Genomic DNA, 20607 nt, shown 5'->3' with positions numbered 1-20607 from the left:
TGACTGGTTACCTGGGAAGCAGGTGGTTAGGTGCTCCATTAGTGCTTCTTGTGTGACTTGTTTTCGGGCAGAGTTCATTGCTGAGATGGCCAGGCAAAGGATTTCCCCAAGTGGAATAAACTGTGACTGAGTGATGGGAGACATGCTGATGGGTGATACATCACCTGTAAAAAGACAAAAGATGTGCAATGAAGCATTTTGTTCAAAAATCTGCTCATAGGACAAAGAGCTAGACATACAGCTGGTGAAAATTCAGAGATGTCTAGTTTTTGTATTGAGCTGGGATAAAACCCTTACAATGGAGAACCATCCATCACCTTATTTCAAAACTTAAGACACAGAGAAGTTTGGAAAACGGGAGATGTACACTATGCAGACATAGTTTCTCAAAGGGTACAATTGGCAGACTCAGAAAAACTCCAATAAATTAGCACTCATGGCTGCAAAACCTCCTCTTAACATCCTACTAGGTAACTGCACAAACAAAACTGTCACATGTATTTCTCTGGATGTAAAAGGGGCAGTTTCACTCTCCTTTCAAAGTATAGATCACCCACCATTTCCATTTGATATAGTATTTTTTATTAATAGTAACAAAAATAAAAAAATGTTGCTAAGTTAATGAATGACATTTAAACTCAACTGATAAAGCACAGAACTCTTCAGAGGCCCAAAAGCATCAAAACACCTTAAAACTGATACCCTGAATAAACTTTTCCTGGATCTACATGCCAAATGTCCTTGTACAAACAATATATTTTTTAGAAGAGAAATTTTAAATGTTCCGGGATGGCCTGAAAATTAAGTTTGTTGTAACTTTTCTCATGTTATCTTGCAAACTATTCATTAACCTACAGTTTAAAAAAATCATTTAAAGATCTTAAAGTTATGGGAGAAATTACAATTTTATAATAGTAGCATGACTACACATACACAGGCCCATTTTAACACCCTTTATCCAAGTACATAAATCTTTGATTCTGCTCTGAAACTCTTCTTGAAGTGGTAACAGCTCCCCAGCGATCTCAAAGAGAGGAAAGCAACAGGCTAAAATATTTTCCCTGCCAGTGGAAAAGAAGTATTAAAGAGTAACAGAGAGAACAAAGGGTGCTTAAGTATGATTCCTATTCTGGCCACAGGTAAGTCAATAGCCAGGGATTAAGTTCTACCTAAATGGCTTTGAAATGTCACAAAAAATCATCCTGTTTCTGCTGCCACAGAGCAACACCTTGTGATCAAATAATGAATCAAATTACCAGAAATTAATTCAAATTCAAATTTTCATTCTCAATTCACAAGATCTAATATTTGCCCCATTAATTCTATATTCCTAGTATGTCTACTAAACAAGAGCAGCAGCTTCTAAAATTGATTATCAAAATACATTTACTCTGGCATTATACTCAGCACTTTGGTGGGAAAAAAATGGTGAGAGTAGTAAACTGCATAGCTGTCTCAGTGAGACTTATGAGCAATATTTTTTCAATCACAAGCTCTACAATCTGCTGTACAGCAGTGATACATGTTATCCAAGACACAAGAATGACTTAAAACAACACATTTGTGCTATGCTATCTCCTGATTGCTTTTGCTTAATCAGGCCTGAGCAGATCAACGCTGCATTTCCTTCCCAGCACAGCAGCATTCCTCCCCCTTCAACACAGTGAAGATCCTACTCATTCTTATCTCACCACAGAATTATGACCTTAAAATATAACATCCTCTGGACATTTTTTACTCAAATATACCTAAAAGTTCCTGCCACATGCATTACAGAGACCAGCAAAGAAGATGACACACAGCTTACAGGGAAACATGAGACACAGGCTTCTGTATGACCTGGGAGCAACACCATTTGCTCCCTCATCATTTGGGTATGGACAGAGAAGGTCACAGTTATTATATTGCTATTTACTAATAATTATGTCTGCTGTCAGTTTGAACTCATTCTTAGACAAATCTTTGTAATCAGCCAGACACATAAGTTTACCAACTTTGATCACCAGTCACCATACACTTTGTATAGGGGATCAGATTATTTAATGATTCGTTTCATGTTTAAGCAGCATCAGAATTAAGGTAAGAATTATGCAGGTTTAGCTAAGTAATTTAAGAAACTGCTGTCTTTAACACAAAGATTTTGTGTCATGGGTATCCTTGTGATAAATTAAGTTCAGTGAATGTCATACAGATTGGCATATAGTGGCCACAGCTGAAGTTTAATCTTATCAAGTTCACAGGGCACTGAAATGGGCTCTCTGGTGTCCTGGTTTTGCCTGGGATGGAGTAGCTTTATGGGCATCCAGGTAAAGGGCAGCAACTCCTTAATTGTTCTATCTGGATCATCAAAGACCTGGCAATTTCTCAAACCTAAGCAGCCTGGCAAGAGTATCCCTGTGCCTGTTCCCAGCCATGTACTCTCACTGCCACCTACACAGGTGCCAGGACAAGAAAGCAGGAGGAAGACCTCTTTCTTTCTCTTGCATGGGAATGATCCATTCACAGCTAACCAGAATGATACTTAGGATGTAGAGAAGGGGCCATAATACCATAACCAGCTTCCTGAAGTGGGAAAGGGACTCAAGGAGTTTTATACCTGAAGCTTTGCTCTGCAGCCTTGTAGTTGCCCACAGAGGGATGCCTGGACAAAAACTCAGAAACCAGTTGCTCTGCTCATGCCCAGGAGCAGCCCATCCCTCCCCCCTGACTGCCAAGAGCCTGCCGAAATCCACCTCTGAGATCACTTCCAGTTGAGACTTGGCAATTTAAAACTGGCTAAGTACAAGCTAAGAAATAATAAAATTTGCCTGATTTTAGTAACTTCACACAATTCTTCCTTTTAAAGGAGGCCTTCAGCAAGGAATTGCTTTCTAGGTTAGTGAGCAAAAACCACTCAGTCTGCGCTGAATTTGACCCCCTGCCAGTAGGGCTCTTCTCACTAGGAACAAGCCAGGAATCTCCACTGAAATACTAACTATACTTCACATAACTCCTCAATACGAAACATTCAGTAGTGGTTCCTCAATGTTAACACCATTTCTAGCACAGCATGTTAGAGTTAGTATACCAGGGTAACACACACCCTGCTTGCAAATATTTGGGAGCTTGACATCCATTTAATAATGACAAAGATTACTATAATTGCCCATTAAATAATAACTTAAATGGATTTAAATGAAATAGAGATGTTTAAAAAATATTGGTTTATGTGAGAGCCTTTCTGGTTTGTAAGGGAATATCATGAGTTAAGCCTTATTCCTTTCCACTGAGTGCTCCTCAACTTTCTTCATTATGACAAGGAAACTGTTGTTTCAGCTCTGTTGTGATAGAATGATCTCCATAGCTTGTTGTTCATAACTGTCTGCTGGAGTTAGTTACTAGCTCTTGTTTAAAAAGGCTAGCACATATTTTGAGCAGACCTAGTGACAGAAAGCCAAACTCCCCTCACCCAGGGAAGCTCTAATTTGCCAGATTTTATCTTGACTGTCCCATGGCTCTGGGAAATCACACACACTCTGTGGTTATAGTTAAGTCAACAAACTTCTTTGATGCACAGTAACAGCAAATATCTTGCATCTATGAGATAATATAATACAATAACATCAATTACACACATAAAAACTGTTAGGCTGTTGAACAGAAATTTTACTGCAACTTCTTTAGGAAAGATCTGCTTAAAAAAAAAAAGGCAAATACGCTTTTCCTAATTTTTTTGAAGACCACATCACTTACATAAAACATCTAGCATATGGCTCCTGTTAGCTCTGACTGATGCTTGTCTCAGGCAGCTTTCTTTTGAAATCAAATTACTAGCCTCAACTTTCATATGTTTGTGTTCCCAATTAAATGAAAACTGGAGCTCAGAGAGCAGTTTTCACCAGCTGACTGCATGTTTTGTTTAAATATGAGATATATGCATGTATATATAGCTTAAGTTCTGTTTCTGCAATGTCCTTCCAAACTTCTCTCTAAATAATTAAAAAAAAAGTTTTCTAGACTTCTTGTATTAAGTGACATTCAATTTTAAAGAATGTCTAAGCACATAAGAAATAGTGAATGGGAATTGTACTCATTTATGCCTTGGGGATTTGTATCGCTAGCCTGGGGGGAAAATTATTTTTATAACTTAGAACAAAAGATAATGTAGCACATAAAATAAACTACTTAGCTCTTACATAGCACCTTTCTTCAGTGGTTTTCAAACACTCTGAAAAACTGGCAACCATAACTATTCTTAACATACAGATGAGAAATTGATGGTCTAACATAGCTGGGAATAAAAATTCCCACATCCTGAACCCATACCAGCAAGAACTTTTCCTGTGCCAGTGTATCCAGTGTGTCTGTTCTCTGCAAGTCTGGGTAACATAATTTTGAGAGAAAATGAGGCAGACTACATTCTGTACCATGTATCAGCAATTAACTGTCAACTACATAACAATGAAAGACTTTTTATCAATGATTCTACTGCTGGAAAGAAGTGACCTGGAAGTCAAACTCTTTGTCTCATGAACTTTGCATAAAGATTACTCAAAAAAATCACCTCTTGATTTACAAATGGAACCAATTCAGTACAACCATTGCAAATGAATTAAAGCCATTACAAAATCACACTATATTAGCATTTGTACACCCTATTTCTCTGCAATAGGGAGGAGACCCTCTGATTTACACACTGCATCTTGTAAAGGACAGGAAGTCAAAGCCCAGTTTCACTTCTTCAGACTCTCAACACCTTTTTAATCTTTTGTTTTTTATGGCTCAGACAACCTTTAAATATAATTTTTAGCCTGGTTTACACAGAAAACGAGCCTTGCACAATCACAATCTGTGTGTTTGTATGTGTCAGGGAGATTGAGCCTCACTAGACAAGAGATTCTAAAACAAGTGCTTGCTACACTTGCATAGATGTATACTTTATAAAGATGCTACTTTGTATACATGCTACACATTACATCTATACACAGCTTCAGGAATAGCAACCTCCCACTACACAGGACAGAATCCAGTCAAAAAACACTTGACAAGGGAAATCTGACTTCACTTCTTTTGCTGCTTACAGAACTACATTATTAATCAGAAAACATCAAGTTAGAGCACAGTAACTTCATGGCATCTCATGATTATAGTGGTGGCTGCATCAGAAATCCCCTACAAAAATTTTCTTGCCGACAGCCTGTTGTCATCAACACCTGCCTATGATTTCACCCTGGGTAGAACTACAGAAAGGTCATTTTCTAACAAAACTACTTGTAATGGGCAAAGGAGGGCCTAGAATATTGTAATTTTTTCCCAATAATACCGAGAGTAAAAAGTGTTTTCTAGAAAAAGTACACTTTCAGATTTACTTAATGAAGGGACAGATGCTGAAGAAGTTACATGTCTGGCCTGGGTTACACAATTACCCCTTTTTGCCCCAAACCCCAATTTGACTGAATTATACTAATTAAAGAATACATTGTCAGTAGATGTAGCAAACCTATTCTGATATGAATTCACAACAAGGAATTGCCATTTTAAATCAGACATTCCAATTTGACTAAACAAAAGGAGGGAAAAGGAAGAATATGCAGATTTCTTTGGTATTAACCAGACCACCTTGAATCTGCACTAGCACGCTAACACAGAAAAGATCACATTTCACTGACAAAATCAGAAACAAAGAAAATCAGAAGAAATGTTGCTTGTGCTGTTTCCAGACATAGCCATATTTCCTCCTTTTAAGCTACATTTCCTGGAGTATTTTATGAAAAATGCTGCAGGTTGTGTTTACAGGATAGATATACATATCAGAGGACAGATAACAACAATAAAAAATACATTAAAGATTTTTCCATTTATTCCTGTTTAAAAGCAGCTTAAACAAAGGCTCAACAAATGCAGTAATACATTCATTCACTAACCAGCAATTCCCTCTGCATCTCTGAAATGCACACACACCAAAACAAATAATGAACACTTCCAAGAATGTGACCACTCCAAATCTACTCAGCCTGAAGAAAACACATCAGACTTACCATAACCAATATAACAAACCTAAACAGAGTTCTAGTTCCTTACTAGTTATTAACTTCAACTGTGTAAATTGATCTTTTTAATCATTTCAGACCCAGCTAAAATCATGATCTCCAGCTTCACCAAGTGACACCAACTTTCAGAAACAGGTGCTAAATTACCCACAATCAGCAGACTCGTCTTACATGCATTCATCCTGGGTATTTCCTGTGATTTAATTCTCTTAGTTCATGTCCTGTGGCCAGCTGCCTCCTGATCCAAAGTGATATCCCAGCACGTGTTACAACTATGATCATAAAAAGTTTCTGCTGGAGCACGGAACTTTCCCAGAGGATTCAGTTGAGGAGATTTCTGTAGCGTTGCTTATCCTGGGAAGGAGGTGTGGGGGGACTGTGTTTTTTTAATATATTGTGTGCTTTAGAATGTCTTTCCCCAAACAATATTTTTCAAATGCATTTTTTAATAAATGTCCATGTCTGTATTCCTGGCACACAATATGTTAAAAAAGGGGGACTTACCTGAACCCCTATGGTCTGGTTCCATGCTCCAGTACAGTATCCAGAGAAGCTGTGATGTAACAACAATGTGCATACTGGGGCTTTATATCACTGTGGAAGCTGGCTGAATGCAGCATAGGTCAGTGCCACAGGACCTGAAAGAAGAAAAACAAAGCATGCTTTTAGGCATTAGTATGCTGAACACCCACCTCTTAAAGCAGGAAATAGGGGCATACTGAAGAAAAAAATGCAGTTATCTATGCAGCTCCACTGAAAGGAACACTATTTCACACATTTCTCTCATAAGCATGAGAAATAAATGGTTAAGAAATTACAGGGGAGGTGGAGAAGAATCTAAAAGGGACTACAAATATAACTCCCACACAGTGTTTTGAAAACATCTCTCTCTCTCTTTGCCCTGTTTCCATGGAATGGCTGAAATCACGTTCTGATACCACCCCCTGTTCCGAAGGCACTCACAGTCTTTGCAAAGCACCTCTCCACTGCAGTGCCTCAGGATTCTGCAGTGTCACTCCTCTTCTCCCTGGCTCTCTGCAAAGTGAAGTCATAGGAATGGATCAGCCAACCTGACTTCTCACTACCCTGCCCAGAATCCTTTGTGAACTGAAATGAGTCATCGCTCTGAAAAAATCCACAGCGCAATGTTCCAGGTTTCTCCCTGTGTCTGCGCTGGCTTCTTTGTCTTTGAAATGAAGTGCCTATGCTTCTGGAACAGTGCCCAGCTGCATTGTACAGGATAACAAGCCAGCCTTCTCATTAAGTGGACAAGAAAGCTATTTACATGCATTAGCACAGACAAGTTAAAGCTTTAACCCTCTAGTCAAGATAACAAAAATCACCCCTAACATATCTTCTTGATGTAATGCACAACTCCCCCTATACACAGAAACAAAACTGCACAGACATACATGAGCATACAGATACTTAGAGCAGTATTTTCTTTAAGTGTTTTTCATGACACTTACCAGTTTTAGGTCTATTAATTAAAAAGAAAGATTTACTCTCTTTTGTCAGTCCTGAAGAATGCTGCAAATCTAAATGTAACGAGCAGCTCTGCTGTACACTAGATCAAAGTTGTGCTGCTGTGAACTGTTAATCAAAAAATTAGAAGCAGTGGACAAGTTCTTATAAGCTTATTTTTCATTATCCCATTCACCATTTGGGCTTAAAACAAAGCGAGCCCTGAAACCATGCCAGACAGAAAATGTCAAACTGTTCCAAGTGCTGAGGGCCAGCAGAGCTGCTTCAGCTTCTGCTACCACTGACAAAGAAGGTAATGCTCAGAACGAGGTCACTGTGTCAGGATCTCACTCCCAGTCCTAGGTTTTCCTTTACTTGGTGAGGATATGCTAAGGTAAAGTATCAGGAAAATACAGAAGAAATAGGAATAGTGTATGAGATGAGAGACAGATGCTGCTGTTTCAGAGGAACATTTTTAGTTGTTCTGAGATATTCTTTTAAAAGAAGAAAACACTTAAAATTGCATTTATTGTAAAAGAACTATTTCTAGTCATGACCTAATCATCAAAATCAGACCAATATGCCAAAATGGAGGTGCAAAAGGAAAAAGGAAGATTTGCCACAAAGCACTTTAAAGGTTCCTGCATTCCATGCATTCTGAAATGGTTTGAAGCATAGAAGGCACGTAATCCATAAAACTTTGAAACACAGCACTTTAGGACTCACCTGTGCTATGCTGGAACAGACAGTTCTCTCCTATGTGTTTCACCAAATGAACACACCAGGTGCTTAGGACTGAATGAAATACAAAAGTCACTACCTCCCTGGCCCTACAACAACCCTGGCAGCAAAAGAGTCCAACCAAGCCTTAAACAGGTCTGTGTGTTTCAAGAGGACAGTACATAGCTGGGTTGTACAGCTACAGTTTGTTATATGAACAAACATCACTTTTGGTCACAGGTCTGTGGTGGTTGTTATGCAGCAAAGCCACACAGATCGATTTACAAGCGTACCACACTGGTAGTTACACAGTAGCCATAATCTCAACACTAAAAGCTGGGGGCTTGCTATACACACAGGCAACAATTTTTGTGTTCCTTGAAAAGCCTCCTTCCAGCAAATCTTCCTTCAGCTTTACAGAATTTTTCCCTTCCCTGGAGCTGCAGCATCAGCCACACCACCTCTAATGAATCCAATTTGACATTTACAATGTTTTGGGTCCCCTAGGATTGCCCTTCAGAAACTCTGGTTGTCTACTAAGTACACCACTTTACAGAAACAAAACCCACTCCACGAAGAAAAATTTAAAAGTGAATTAGAACAAGCAGTTATTGAAAGTAAAAACACCAGTTCCAATCTTCTTCCCCTTTGCATCAGACAACGGCCATGCAAAGCTAAATGGGCTCATGCATGCGGCACTGTTTTCACAGACACCCACAAGTTCTGGCTGCAGTAGTCTTGCAACTAACACCAAAGTTAAAACACTGGCAGAAGAAAGCTAAAGGTAATACTGCAGCCTAAACAGCTTTTCTCTCTACCAAATTTCTCTAGCAATTGAATCCATACTATATGCTCAGGACCAACTCAAGTATTCTGAATAGACTAATACAACTGCAAGCTCTTTCAGTGAGACAATTCCTCTTGTATGTGTGATGCCTATGGATACCTGGAATGCACCAAGCATGCACAGACATCTTGTGTGCATGCACCTAGGCACGCCTTTACTCAAATTCATCAGTTTACAGCACCATTACACAGCCCTTTAAGCAGTATTAACAACAACAAGAAATACCTGATACCTCAAGCATAGCAGAGAAAAAGTGCAAAAGTGAGAGACCAGCAGTGGGGAAAATATAAATGAGAATGTTTAGAAGAGCTGAAGTTGATGGACAAACCAGTGCTGCCATCATCAGTGATGTCACGGGATATGACCTCAGAGGAAGAAGCCCTAGCCAATGCACTCCACATGCACGATCACGTGCACTCCCAAACCAGGGCAGATGCTCTGTTCCTCCATTCCACATCTCCCCCCACAGCACAACAGAGGTTGGTACTAAAACAAAAGCTGCCGTAATGATAGCATACAGTACAAAGACACCACATACTTCTCTCTGTAAAATTCCATGCATGCACATGCATCCAAATAGACCAGTACAAAATACAGTATAGCCCAACATCAATCTTCATTATACACTGAGGAAGCTGATGATGTAAAAATCCCAATTTCTTTGTTTGCACACACTCCTTGGTCAAACTCTACATTAGCTTGCACATATCCTTCAGTCCTCCCAAGCTGGGGCCCAGGATTCCCCTCCTTTGCCACAGCCCTTTCCCAATCACTAGAAGGAAACTCAAGAGAAGAAAAGGAATATGCTAAAATGGGGATACACACACACAGACCCACACACATGACGACACATGAGAGAAAACAAAACAGCTTAAAAAAGAATATGGTCAAAAGAAGCCAAAAAGATTATCAAGAGTGCGAGTCCATCTTACCTGTACCAGTAAACCAAATTTCAGAGCCTAAAATCAGCCATCAGTGCTCAGCAACTGTAGCTGCAGAGACCATAGTCATCTACCACAGGATCATAGAATATTCTGAGTTGGAAGGGACCCACAAGGATGATCAAGTCCAACACTAGTCAACAGCTCAAAAACAGACCAAACCTGCAACCTTGGTGTTATTAGAACCATGTTTCAAGCAACTGAGCTAATTTCAGTGCTGGTCATCATGATCAGCTCTACAAGAATAAATTTCACAAAGCAGGAACCACCCAGACACTACGCTAGGAACACAGCCCAGGAACCCTGTGGTCTCAGAAGAAACCAGATTAAAGAACATCAGAAAGATACCAACTTACACTTCCATTTCTTTAGGAAATCTCTTAATACAAGAAATTTTGACATATTAGTGCTCTACTAACAACAACTTACTTGCAGTATGCTAATAAGTTCCGCTTGACTTACCTGAACAAATCTCCTGGTTCTTTAAGAAATCACAAGAGAAAACATGATCAGGGTATTAAGTTCACTAAAATCTCAACAAGTAAAACCCATCTGTTTCTGTGCTAATGTTGTCTAGGAGCTAAATATCCTTCTTTTTTTTTATTTCTTACTCCTGCTGCTTACACCCCAGTTCATTAGCAGAGAACACACATCCTCTCCTTCGGATCTCAGCCCACTGGCTTTTAAAAATCACACTCTTCTTGAGTTCTTTTGCATGTCTGCCCTTCCTGTCCCTTTAATCCTGTTAGAGGACTCCTCTACATTTACTCTAACTTACATAACTTTCCTTTAAAAGCAACAACCAGAATTCTGCACCATATTCTAGTGTTCCAGCTAACCTCCCACCTGCATCAGAAATTGGAATTTCCTTACTTTTAGTAGAAATACCCTGCCTTATACCCTGCTTTTTTCCTCACAGCTGGATTTTATTGGGGGCTCACTGCCACCCTACAACTGAGCAAGCAGTTCCAGTTAACTTTTTTATGCTGACTGCAAGCGAGTTTGAAGCAAATATTCCTAGGTTTGACTCCCAAGACCACGATCCTCAATAGCTCACTCTGTGTATATCATTAAGGATCTTTGATCATCCAGTTTTTCTCAGCTGTTACCCATTTTTAAGCATCTCTGCTTACCACATTCTAAAAAAGAATCTCAAAACCTAAGACCAAAACCAAACAATGCTTTAAGTGTTACCTAATGAAGGACAGAATCATAATCCTGTGTGACACTTGCTAATACAACCACCCAGGAAACAGCATTTGAATGAAAACATCAAGTCTTAACAGGAGAACCAAGGCAACCAGCGTAACTCCCTCCCTCAAAAAGCCCACTAGGTAAAACAATTGTGTCTTTTTAGAATTCAACTACTAAATGAGTCTTCTTTAAATTATAGCTCACTGGAAAGTATGTGATATTTTAAACCACACAGAAGAATTCTGTAACATATTTTGTCTCTAGGACCACAAAATAAGAAGGGAGGAGGGTTTGGGGCTTTTTCATAGAAATCTGCTACTATCAAATTAATTTGACTCATGTTAATGCTATATTGTAATCAACTACACCAACACCCCACCCCCTCAAAAACAAAGCCTGCCTGTTCTCTGGCAGCAAACAGCAAATGCAAGGAAAGATAGAAGCATTTTAAAAATCTGACACTAGAGGAGGTTTGGCAAGAGACAGTAAGCAAATGAGAAACAAAAGAAAGAAAACCCAACAAAGATAAACCTAGATGTTTTCTTCTAGAAATTTTAAAAACACAGATAAAAATACTCCTTTCCAAACACTTCTGAAAGCACAAAACACAGCTGTTGAAGGTCTTAACAAGATGTTCTTCACTATCCTCTTCAGTTTAGCCAGAACACATGCAGTGTGGCTAGAGATGCTGCAGCAAACATTCAGCAAGAATCTAGTCAGCAGAAAAAATTCTTGAAAGGTGAAGTGATAATTAGCAACACAACCCGAAGACATAGTGCACTCTCTCTCATTTATATTGACTGCTGTAACCATTAAAAGATTTTCAGCCCAAAGACAGTACTGCAGTGGTTACAGCTTTTCAAACCAATAGTGATGACTGGCAGATAACATCAGGTTAAAATAAGAACCTGCAACACTGAACACAAGTCCCATGGTACTGCAGCAGCCTTTAACAGCCCAGTTTTTCCTGGCTAGGAGAGAACTGATGAAAAGGCCAGGCATGGAATCAATTAAATTAGTGCCAAAGTGCTTTTAAAAAGAAAAGGTTAGATGCTCCAAAGACTTAGCAGTTAAGAGTTTACTGGGTCATTTTTCTCCCTGTGGTCAAGAGCAGAGTTTTCAATATGGCTGGAGTACCTTTAAGAAGATGTACTTTAAAGTGAAATTCAAATATTTTACACCTCAATACATGAAGAAGCTGAAGAAGTATATTCTGCCCCTATGCTCTACCTGCATGAGGTAGATGCAATGACCCTTGCTTCCCACAGTGGTTCAAAATTCTTTCAAATTCTGTCCTTTGGTCTCACCTGTGTGGCAATTAGCTGTGAGGATGGGAACAAAGGAAATGCCATGGCACAACAGTTCAGCAACTCACCAAAGCTGCTGCCTCCCTCATGCTCATCAGTCATTTTATAGAGGAAGCATTAAAAATCTGACTGCACACATTACCACGAGTGTATACTGCACCTAAAAGGGAAATGCCCTTTTTCCAGACAGAAACAGTTCTTTTGAGATCCTCAGGGACTGGCACATTTTGACTTTTTATCCCAATGAGTATAACTATCAGCAAATGCAGCAACCAAAACCTATCTCCCCAAATAAATGACAGCACCTGGAACCAGGGGTTCCCACAATTAAACAACTCACTGGATGAAATATTTCCTCCTGTCCATTTCACAAATCTTTTATTTTGAATCTTAGTGAGCACTTAATTGCAGGAAGCAGTAAACTAAAACCTACAACAGACATTTTACTACTGTTTAAACAGTAATACCTCTCTACCTGCTGCTCTACCATTTTTAATAGGCATCTCAGAAATCTGAAAATTGCGTTGTATATGAGCCATAAAACTAAACACAGTATCCAAAAAGATAAAATTACCAATTTCACAGAGCAACCTCTCTTGCATGACTTCTTACGTACCTCCTCACTTATAGACATAAGTTTGTACTTTTAATTACCACTCCTGACTCATCTAACGCATTCACCGACTCCAGCAACACGCAGAGACCATGCTCCTAAAAAAGCACAAAACTTAACCAATTTAAGCACTGTTTTGTCAGTGCCCACTGCACTGCTTTATACTACAGTGCTGATGTCACTACTCTGCAGAATTGCTCAGCTGTTTCACTCAGCTGTCGCTAGTCCCTTCTGAAATCCTCCTCAGCAGTCTTAATGAACCTGAACAACTGCGATCTGACAAGACAGGGTTACCACTTCATTATCCATTCCATCCTTCAGATTTTTTGTATGGCTATTAAACCCCAAACATTTGGTATTGATCCCTGCTGCACAAAGCACCGTCAACCATTTACAGGGCCCAGAAGTGGCCATCCTTCTTTTTTCTCCTCTCTACACTAAACTGAGCTTGACAAGACTTTTCTTTTGGACTTCCACCAAGCATTTATAAAGCACTAGAGCGTGGAGTTCTTGTGCTCCCTGAGTGTCGCTATGACCCAGTTTTCTGAAAGATGAGAGCACATAAAAATAGTTGTCTCTTTGCCCTCTTATTCAGTATAGGGAGACCTAAACTAGGATATCAAGGCTAGATTACTGAGATGATCTCAGGAACTGATGATGATCTCACCTTCAATTGAACTAAACCAAAAGGCTAGCAAAGGAGACTCAAGATATTTTCTTTAACAAATTTCACAAGCAACCACAGGATACAGTGAAAAAAAAAAAAATTGTCTCAATGTTGAGATCGAAGCATAGAGGATATAAAAACCCGAACTCTGAATTACTAAATGTTACGCCATAGCAAGATAGCTATTTTCTAACACACATTAAAACAAAAAAATAAGTAATTCCTTATATCTTGTCACCATGTTGTAATTCCTTACTCTTGGCCATAAGAAAAAAGTCCTTAAAGTTAACATCATATTCTTTCAGCAAGCAATCTCCACAGATAGTACTTTAACTCACCCAGATCTTACTGGCCTGAGGGCACCTCCTACTTAGGTAAAAAACATCTTGGTCAGAACCAGAGCTTAAGAAGGCTCTCTGCTGCAAAAGCATTTCTGATTATCAGTAAACATGGCACTGCACATGGTGAAGGGGATGGTACATGCCCCTCTTTCACCCGGCCACCCCCTTTGTGAGGCTGGAGCTGCAGCACACACCAGCCCTCAGAAACGTCTACAGGGGATGCAAGTATTTCTGAATGCACTTTTTGAAACCCTGCTGTTCTTCCTATCTGACTAGCTACAAGCTTTAAGGAGTTGATACAGAGGCTACCTATACAAAAACCTAGGCTATAAAAATTGAATTAGCAGCAGAAGAAGACAGGAGAGAAAAACAAGAAACAATATAAGAAAGAAAGAGCACAGGAAAGGTTAAAAGGAAATGTGAGGAAAGAGCTGATTTTTGTTTGATTCTTAAAGCAGGCAATGCAGCATCTGAGATGTTACTTCCGAAAGAAGACTTGTTAAAAGAATCTAAATGCTTAGCAGGGCTAAATGGAAGCAGAAATAATAACCAACTGGTAAGAAATAAAATTAGTACCTCCAGCTGTTGGAAGGCTGGGGAAAAAAATAAGGATCTTCAGGATTGCTGGAATAAGCAAAGTGGGAATGGCTGCGTGTATCAGTGAAGAAATAAGTGAACAAAGAACAGTTGTTTTGTGACAGCTGATCTGCATGTGCTTTGCATCCACTTGGTGCTTGCCTGTTTTGTTTTCTGGGCTGACCTTCACCCCCTGCCACACAAAGGATTCAGTGAAAGCCTCCACTCAAAGTCTCAATTAAAAGCCCGAAGAACAAATATATCTTGTGCTGCAGACCCAAGCCCCAGCCCAGGTGCCAATGGCCCAGGAAAGGCTGCATCCCCAGCAGAGCCCCAGCTCCTGCAAGGGTACCTACATATTACTGCACTGCCTTGAAAAGAGCCCTCCTCCCCTCCCAGTGTCTGGAACAGGCAGAACAGCTAAAAAGAAACATTTAGCTTCATAACCAAAAGGCTGCTTCTAAGCTTTTATGATGAAAGATCAAAGCAAGGGGAAGGGTGGGAGCTTACAGGACAGTAGAGAAAGTTGAGAGCAAATTAGTAGTGCGCATGCTAATAAGACACACATACAACATCACTAAGGGAGCATGTTAATGGTTTGGGCAGTTTGAACAGAAACATGTGAAAGCAGTTCAGCATGTCATCACCAATACTGTCCTTAGAAGTGTTCTGCTGCTTTAAGAGCAGTTCTTAAAAACACACATGCACATGTAGTTTCATACAAAGATGGTGTAATCCACAAGAACTTGAAAATGTGAGGCTACCCAAAGGGTGTCCTGCATGGTCTGCAAAGCCTATGCATAATGCATGAGAATTTTTGCTTTAAACTGTGGTATTTCATTTCTGGTACTGCATTTAACTGAGTTATTCCAACATGGATTTGTTATGCAGTATCCAGTTTGATACATGCTCAGAACATAATTTGGAGAACATCTGTGTAACAGGGATAAGAAGGAAACTGACCTCAGTACTTTGGTCTAAAAGACTAATTTATTGTCAGAACTATCTCGGTGTAACTATACCTACATAAAGAGCCATTTATTCTGCAGTAAGAGTGTTTTGTTTAACCTGATTTAGTTTGTTCAACTTCCAGAAGTTTTATCAACGGGGTTGGTAGTAGATGCACAATCCTGCTAAATTCATCTCAATGACCTTTTGTATCATGCATAAAAAGGTGAAAGCTAAAAATGGAATAAACAATAGTAAAAATAAAATACTAATTTTTTTACAGGCAAGCACATGTCTTCCTGTTGTTCAATCATATGATCATGATGCATTCAAAAACTAAGTGTTTAAACAAAGGAATTAACTTTCTACTAGTATTTTTTTTTCTGGGTTCTGATAGCTTCAGTCTTCAAGAGTACATAACCATTGACATTTAGAGTTGCAAGTACTATTTCTGTAAAATCTTCCTGTTATGGGAAAAGGCAGAGATAGTAAAGGAGCCAAATGTGGCTTCTATTGCCATATGTTGCTTCTAATAGTCATAGGTTGCGTTTCAAACCTGATGTGGGTTTTCACCTCCCTTTATCTCCATTGAGTGCTGCTGTACTATCAGTACTTCTTAAAATCAAGACTTACTAAGAAGCCTAATTTTAGGCACTCACTTCTGGAACATGGCACAGAAGCTCACACTCAAATGCAAAAATAATCCAGGCATGTAAGACATCTGGAAATACCTGAAAGTCTTGGACACTTCTCCTTCATACTCCAGTTTACAAACAAGAGCCTAGAAGTCTACTTTAGGGCATAGAGGTTTGTATGTGATTTACATGTCTTTTGCCTTGCTCCTGACAACATTTTTTGATGGAAGTTTTGAGGTAATTAGTGTTTCCAAGAAAAGTTTGGGGATTACAAAATTATATTCTTAAGGTAAACAGAGTAAGAAGTTCTCGAGAGTACAGTTCTGGTATTCTTCGTATCTTTTGAGACTGAGGATACAAAAGCTGAGTGTAGCTTCCAATGACAGTTTTCTTCCTGATAACATCTTCCAAGGGCAAAAATTTCCTTGAAAACATAATCACCACATATTTTCCCCTCACACGCGGCCTCTGATTGTCTCATTCATCACCTAGGTAGACAGACATTATGCAATTCTGTTTGCCACATACTGCTCCTTAGGAAGCACTTGCAGAATATAAACTGCCCCCCAGCCTCGTATCCAGCATGGACCATCTTCAACTATGGCTTCCACCAACAGTGAAGTCACAGCGCTGGCTTTCTGATATTACAGCATTCTCTGTAGCCTATGAGGTCACAAATAAAGGATTATCACTTTGTTGCAGGATTAAAGGAACTAAGAAGCTGGTCTGGCAGAAGATGGGTTTTACTCCAAATAATGGGCATTAAGAGAATGCTGAAAATAAATGGGTTGTAAATTGTCTTTGTCTGGCATGCACCCTTTTTTCCAACAATACTGTAAAGTAAGGTGGTACTGCTCTCATTAACAGCTCCTAAGTAATGGAATGAACTGCAGGCTACCTCCTGAGCTATTACATGGGAGATGAATTCTGAAACAACTTTCATACCTTTGGACTCCTCAGTCATTTGATTTTGCAAGTGTAGACATCAGTCAGACCACTCTCCTCAAGGGTCTGCTGGTTAGTTTATTCACAAGTGTTCAAAGCTAGTAATAAGTTTCAGAAAGTGACTAGAAAAAAAATACAAAAGGAAGTCTGGAAATATCTGCTGGGGGAAGGAGAGATAAAAGGAAGGGTGATACCAGGTGACAACAGACTTACCTACATTATTCACAGATATCCTATGGCCCATGCATGCTTACAGATGCAGACTTTTCCCATATTTTTGAATTACTCACTTTTCTAGATGCCTGGCAACTCAGGCTGCCTGATGTCAGGAAACTAGCTACTAAATGCATATAGTCTTATCTCACATGTGCAGCAGGTCCAACACATCAGGTGTACTATGTACGAATAATTTATCCCACAGGGACTGTCCCAGATTTTAAGACTAAGATCTAAAAGTCCTAAAAGAGACTGGATCATCGCAGTCTGACCTGTGATGCAACCAGTACCGGCAACCAGTACAGCGTGATAGTTTCTTGCAACTTCAGGAAGATTCTTTACTAAGGCCCTACAGGAGCTGGAAGGAGATACTTCCAGCGCTATGAGTGTAGGCATTAATACCAATTTCTGTTCTAGAACTGGAAGAAAGCATTGGACAGATTTGCAGTAGCTGATCAAGGCTTCACCTGGAGTCTCACCCACCAGTCTGGAAAATTTATATTTCTATTTTGCAGCAGGACAACTATTAAAAACGTTGAGGAAAAAAACCACACACGGACTGACAAGATGTTTCAGTGTTTTAAATAGGCTTTGAAATTTTGCAACGTATTTAAAAACGTTGTTTCTTTTGCCCTCCAGCACTAGCAATAAAGAACCTCAAAGGAAGTGCTTAGATAGACTCGACTTACTCGCTTTGCCACTAAGCTCTGCAGCTTCCTAGGGCTGCCAGGAGCGGCCGGGCTGAGCCGTGCCGTGAGACACGAACCACCGCGCTCAGCCGCGCCGTGCGCTGCCAGCGCCGGGGGCGCCGCGGCCGCCTCCGTGCACCCGGAACGCTGCAGAGGCGCTGGGCCTCTACCAGCACCGCCACCTGCTAGCGGCCCGCGGCAGCCAGCCCAAGCTAATGCCGAGCACCAGGGCAAGGCACCATCCGCGCCCCGCCGGTACAGCCCGCCCGCCGACGAGGCGGGAGCGCAGCGCAGCCTCCCAGCCCCGCGCTTCTGACGAAGCTTTTACCGCACAGCCAGGCGGGCAACCGAGCCGAACGGGGAAGGACCGCCCATCCCAGCTCGGCGGCTCCCCGGTACCGGGACGCGGCACCTACCGAGCGGCACCTCCGGCAGCGCCGAGGCGCGACAGCCCGCCCTCCGCCGCGGCAACGCGGGGCCCGGTCCCCACACCTCCCATCCCGAACCCATCACGGAAAGCTGCCAACGCTTTAGGGCCTCGAAACAGGGAGAAAAAGCAATATGCGCCTGGTCGGAAGATGGGACGTTCCTCCCACCCTTGCACGACATTTTCAACCAAAACCTAGCACAGTGTTCTCTTCTAGCAAAGGCCACCCACGCCCCAGCCATTCTGGATGCATGAGCAACTCCCACAGGACATGCAACCCCCTGTGTGCTGCTGCTGCAGGAACAGCCGAAATCCCAGACAGGGAGAACTCAGAAAGAAAAATAAAAGGGGGGGGGGGGTTGTTGATTGGTTTCTTCGGCCTGGAGGTCGTGGGGCTTTGTGGTTTTGTTCGAGGTTGTTGATTTTACATGATGGTAAAGCAGATTTCCATCCCATTCATTTACAAGCACTCTGTCCTCACAAGAAACCCTGGGGTTGGTACTCCAAAAAAGCAGTACAGGCACGAAAACCCCTCTGCCTCCCTGAGGGCAGTGATGCCATGGGACGTGTGCTGCTGATGCCAGAAATAAATCTGAACAGCCGCTGCGACTGAACCCACCTCCCACTTCTAAAGTACTTCAAAATACCCATCAAGTATTTTATGCAACTTTTCAATTCAACATGGCTTTATGATTGATCCAAGGTTTTTGCTGATTTGTTTTTAGAGTGTAAGGGGGTCAAAAGACCAACAGCAAAATGCTCCTCTCTGGCTGCTATTGAGTAGGATCTGAACCTGAACTTGTGCAAAAACTTCAGCTGATTAGCCACCTGTATTTAGAAAGAAGTTACTGTCTGAAAGTGCAACCCTAATGGAAATGTTTTTGCACAAGAAGTGTAGAAAGACCCACTGCCTCTATTTTTAATAGATGCAGAAGGTTCTGTGACCAAAATATGGTTTGCCAAAATATTGATGGTTTCAGCACACATGCTGAAAACCACAGCTATAGAGCAAATCAAAAGCTAAATCAAACCACATTGTCCATCTCCCTTGGTTTCATCAAAAGCAAGCAGGAGAATAAGTTCATGAAGGCAAATCACAGAGTAACAATAGGTAACTATGGATCCTGAGGATGAATTTGAACTTTGCTCTGAACCTGGGCTGATGATGGCAAAGATTAACTAGACTAGGCACTCAATTTGTTACAACTTCTTACCCCTCTAAAGTGCTGGTTTAAAAATGTCAACCTGAACCAAACCAATGACAATCAAGTAAATTAGTTACAGCAAGAACCAAATTTGAGACCCCACACTTACCAGTAAGAACTGCAGGAGTTTCTCAAACAGCAGACCTCTATTCTTCCAACTACCAGGAAAAACTCCAGGACAGATCTAGCACACTCTACATTACTAACTCCTGCAGGCTAGTTTAGTTCCTAAACAGCACCAGGAAAACAACTTTGATTCAAAAACAAGGGATGGTCAAGATGTTGGAAAGCTACTGAAGACATCTGTGCTTCATTCAGTGCTCTGAATGGAACTAACAGAAATGGATCTGCATCAGATTCATGCTGCCCATGTGGGAAAGCTCACTGATCATTCACAGTTTTTGTGGTCTGTGTTGAACACTGGGATTCAGCAGTTACTCAGCTCACATTAACAGAGCTGACCAGGTCAGAGAGAGCTCTGGCCTGCCTATACAGCTCCTAGTACATCCCATATCCTAGATATATGTTTGCCCCCTTATACTTCATTTATTTTGAAATTTAAGTGTCTAGAAAAGCTTATTGAATCGTTTATGCAAAACGGTATCTCCCATGCCAGGAATCTTTCATTTATAAGAGAGTAATAGGGTTAAACAGGAAATAAAAGGACCAAACATTCCCATCCTTGAAACACTTACAACATCAGATGTATGATGGAAATTATGTACTCATCTGTGCTAAAACCTGACGAGAAAATCTGGAAAATACTGTTGGATATCATAATTGCTACTTCAGATAGCCTGAGGAATCCATCACCACGCTGGTGGTATTCTGTGGTACTTCTCC

The 20607-nt window shown here is 40.7% G+C and overlaps 1 protein-coding gene across 15 annotated transcripts in view; it reads right to left on the bottom strand.

The window, feature by feature from the left end:
* Nucleotides 1-20607, bottom strand: part of STOX2 (storkhead box 2) — a 141747-nt gene that overhangs the window by 19429 nt on the left and 101711 nt on the right. For 8 of the 15 annotated variants that reach the window (XM_030238736.2, XM_050973297.1, XM_018926594.3 and 5 more), the window contains one exon: nucleotides 12-164. In XM_030238736.2, coding sequence (XP_030094596.2) covers nucleotides 12-164 — 153 coding nt within the window. Of the gene's footprint in view, nucleotides 1-11; nucleotides 165-6176; nucleotides 6434-6533; nucleotides 6668-6992; nucleotides 7018-20607 lie in introns of those variants that run through there. The other 7 variants (XM_030238738.2, XM_050973298.1, XM_030238739.2 and 4 more) reach the window with 3 other exon arrangements.

The sequence above is a fragment of the Serinus canaria genome, chromosome 4 (genome assembly GCF_022539315.1).
Source record: "Serinus canaria isolate serCan28SL12 chromosome 4, serCan2020, whole genome shotgun sequence".
NCBI classification, from domain to species: domain Eukaryota; kingdom Metazoa; phylum Chordata; class Aves; order Passeriformes; family Fringillidae; genus Serinus; species Serinus canaria.
This window is presented reverse-complemented; position numbering and strand designations above follow the sequence as displayed.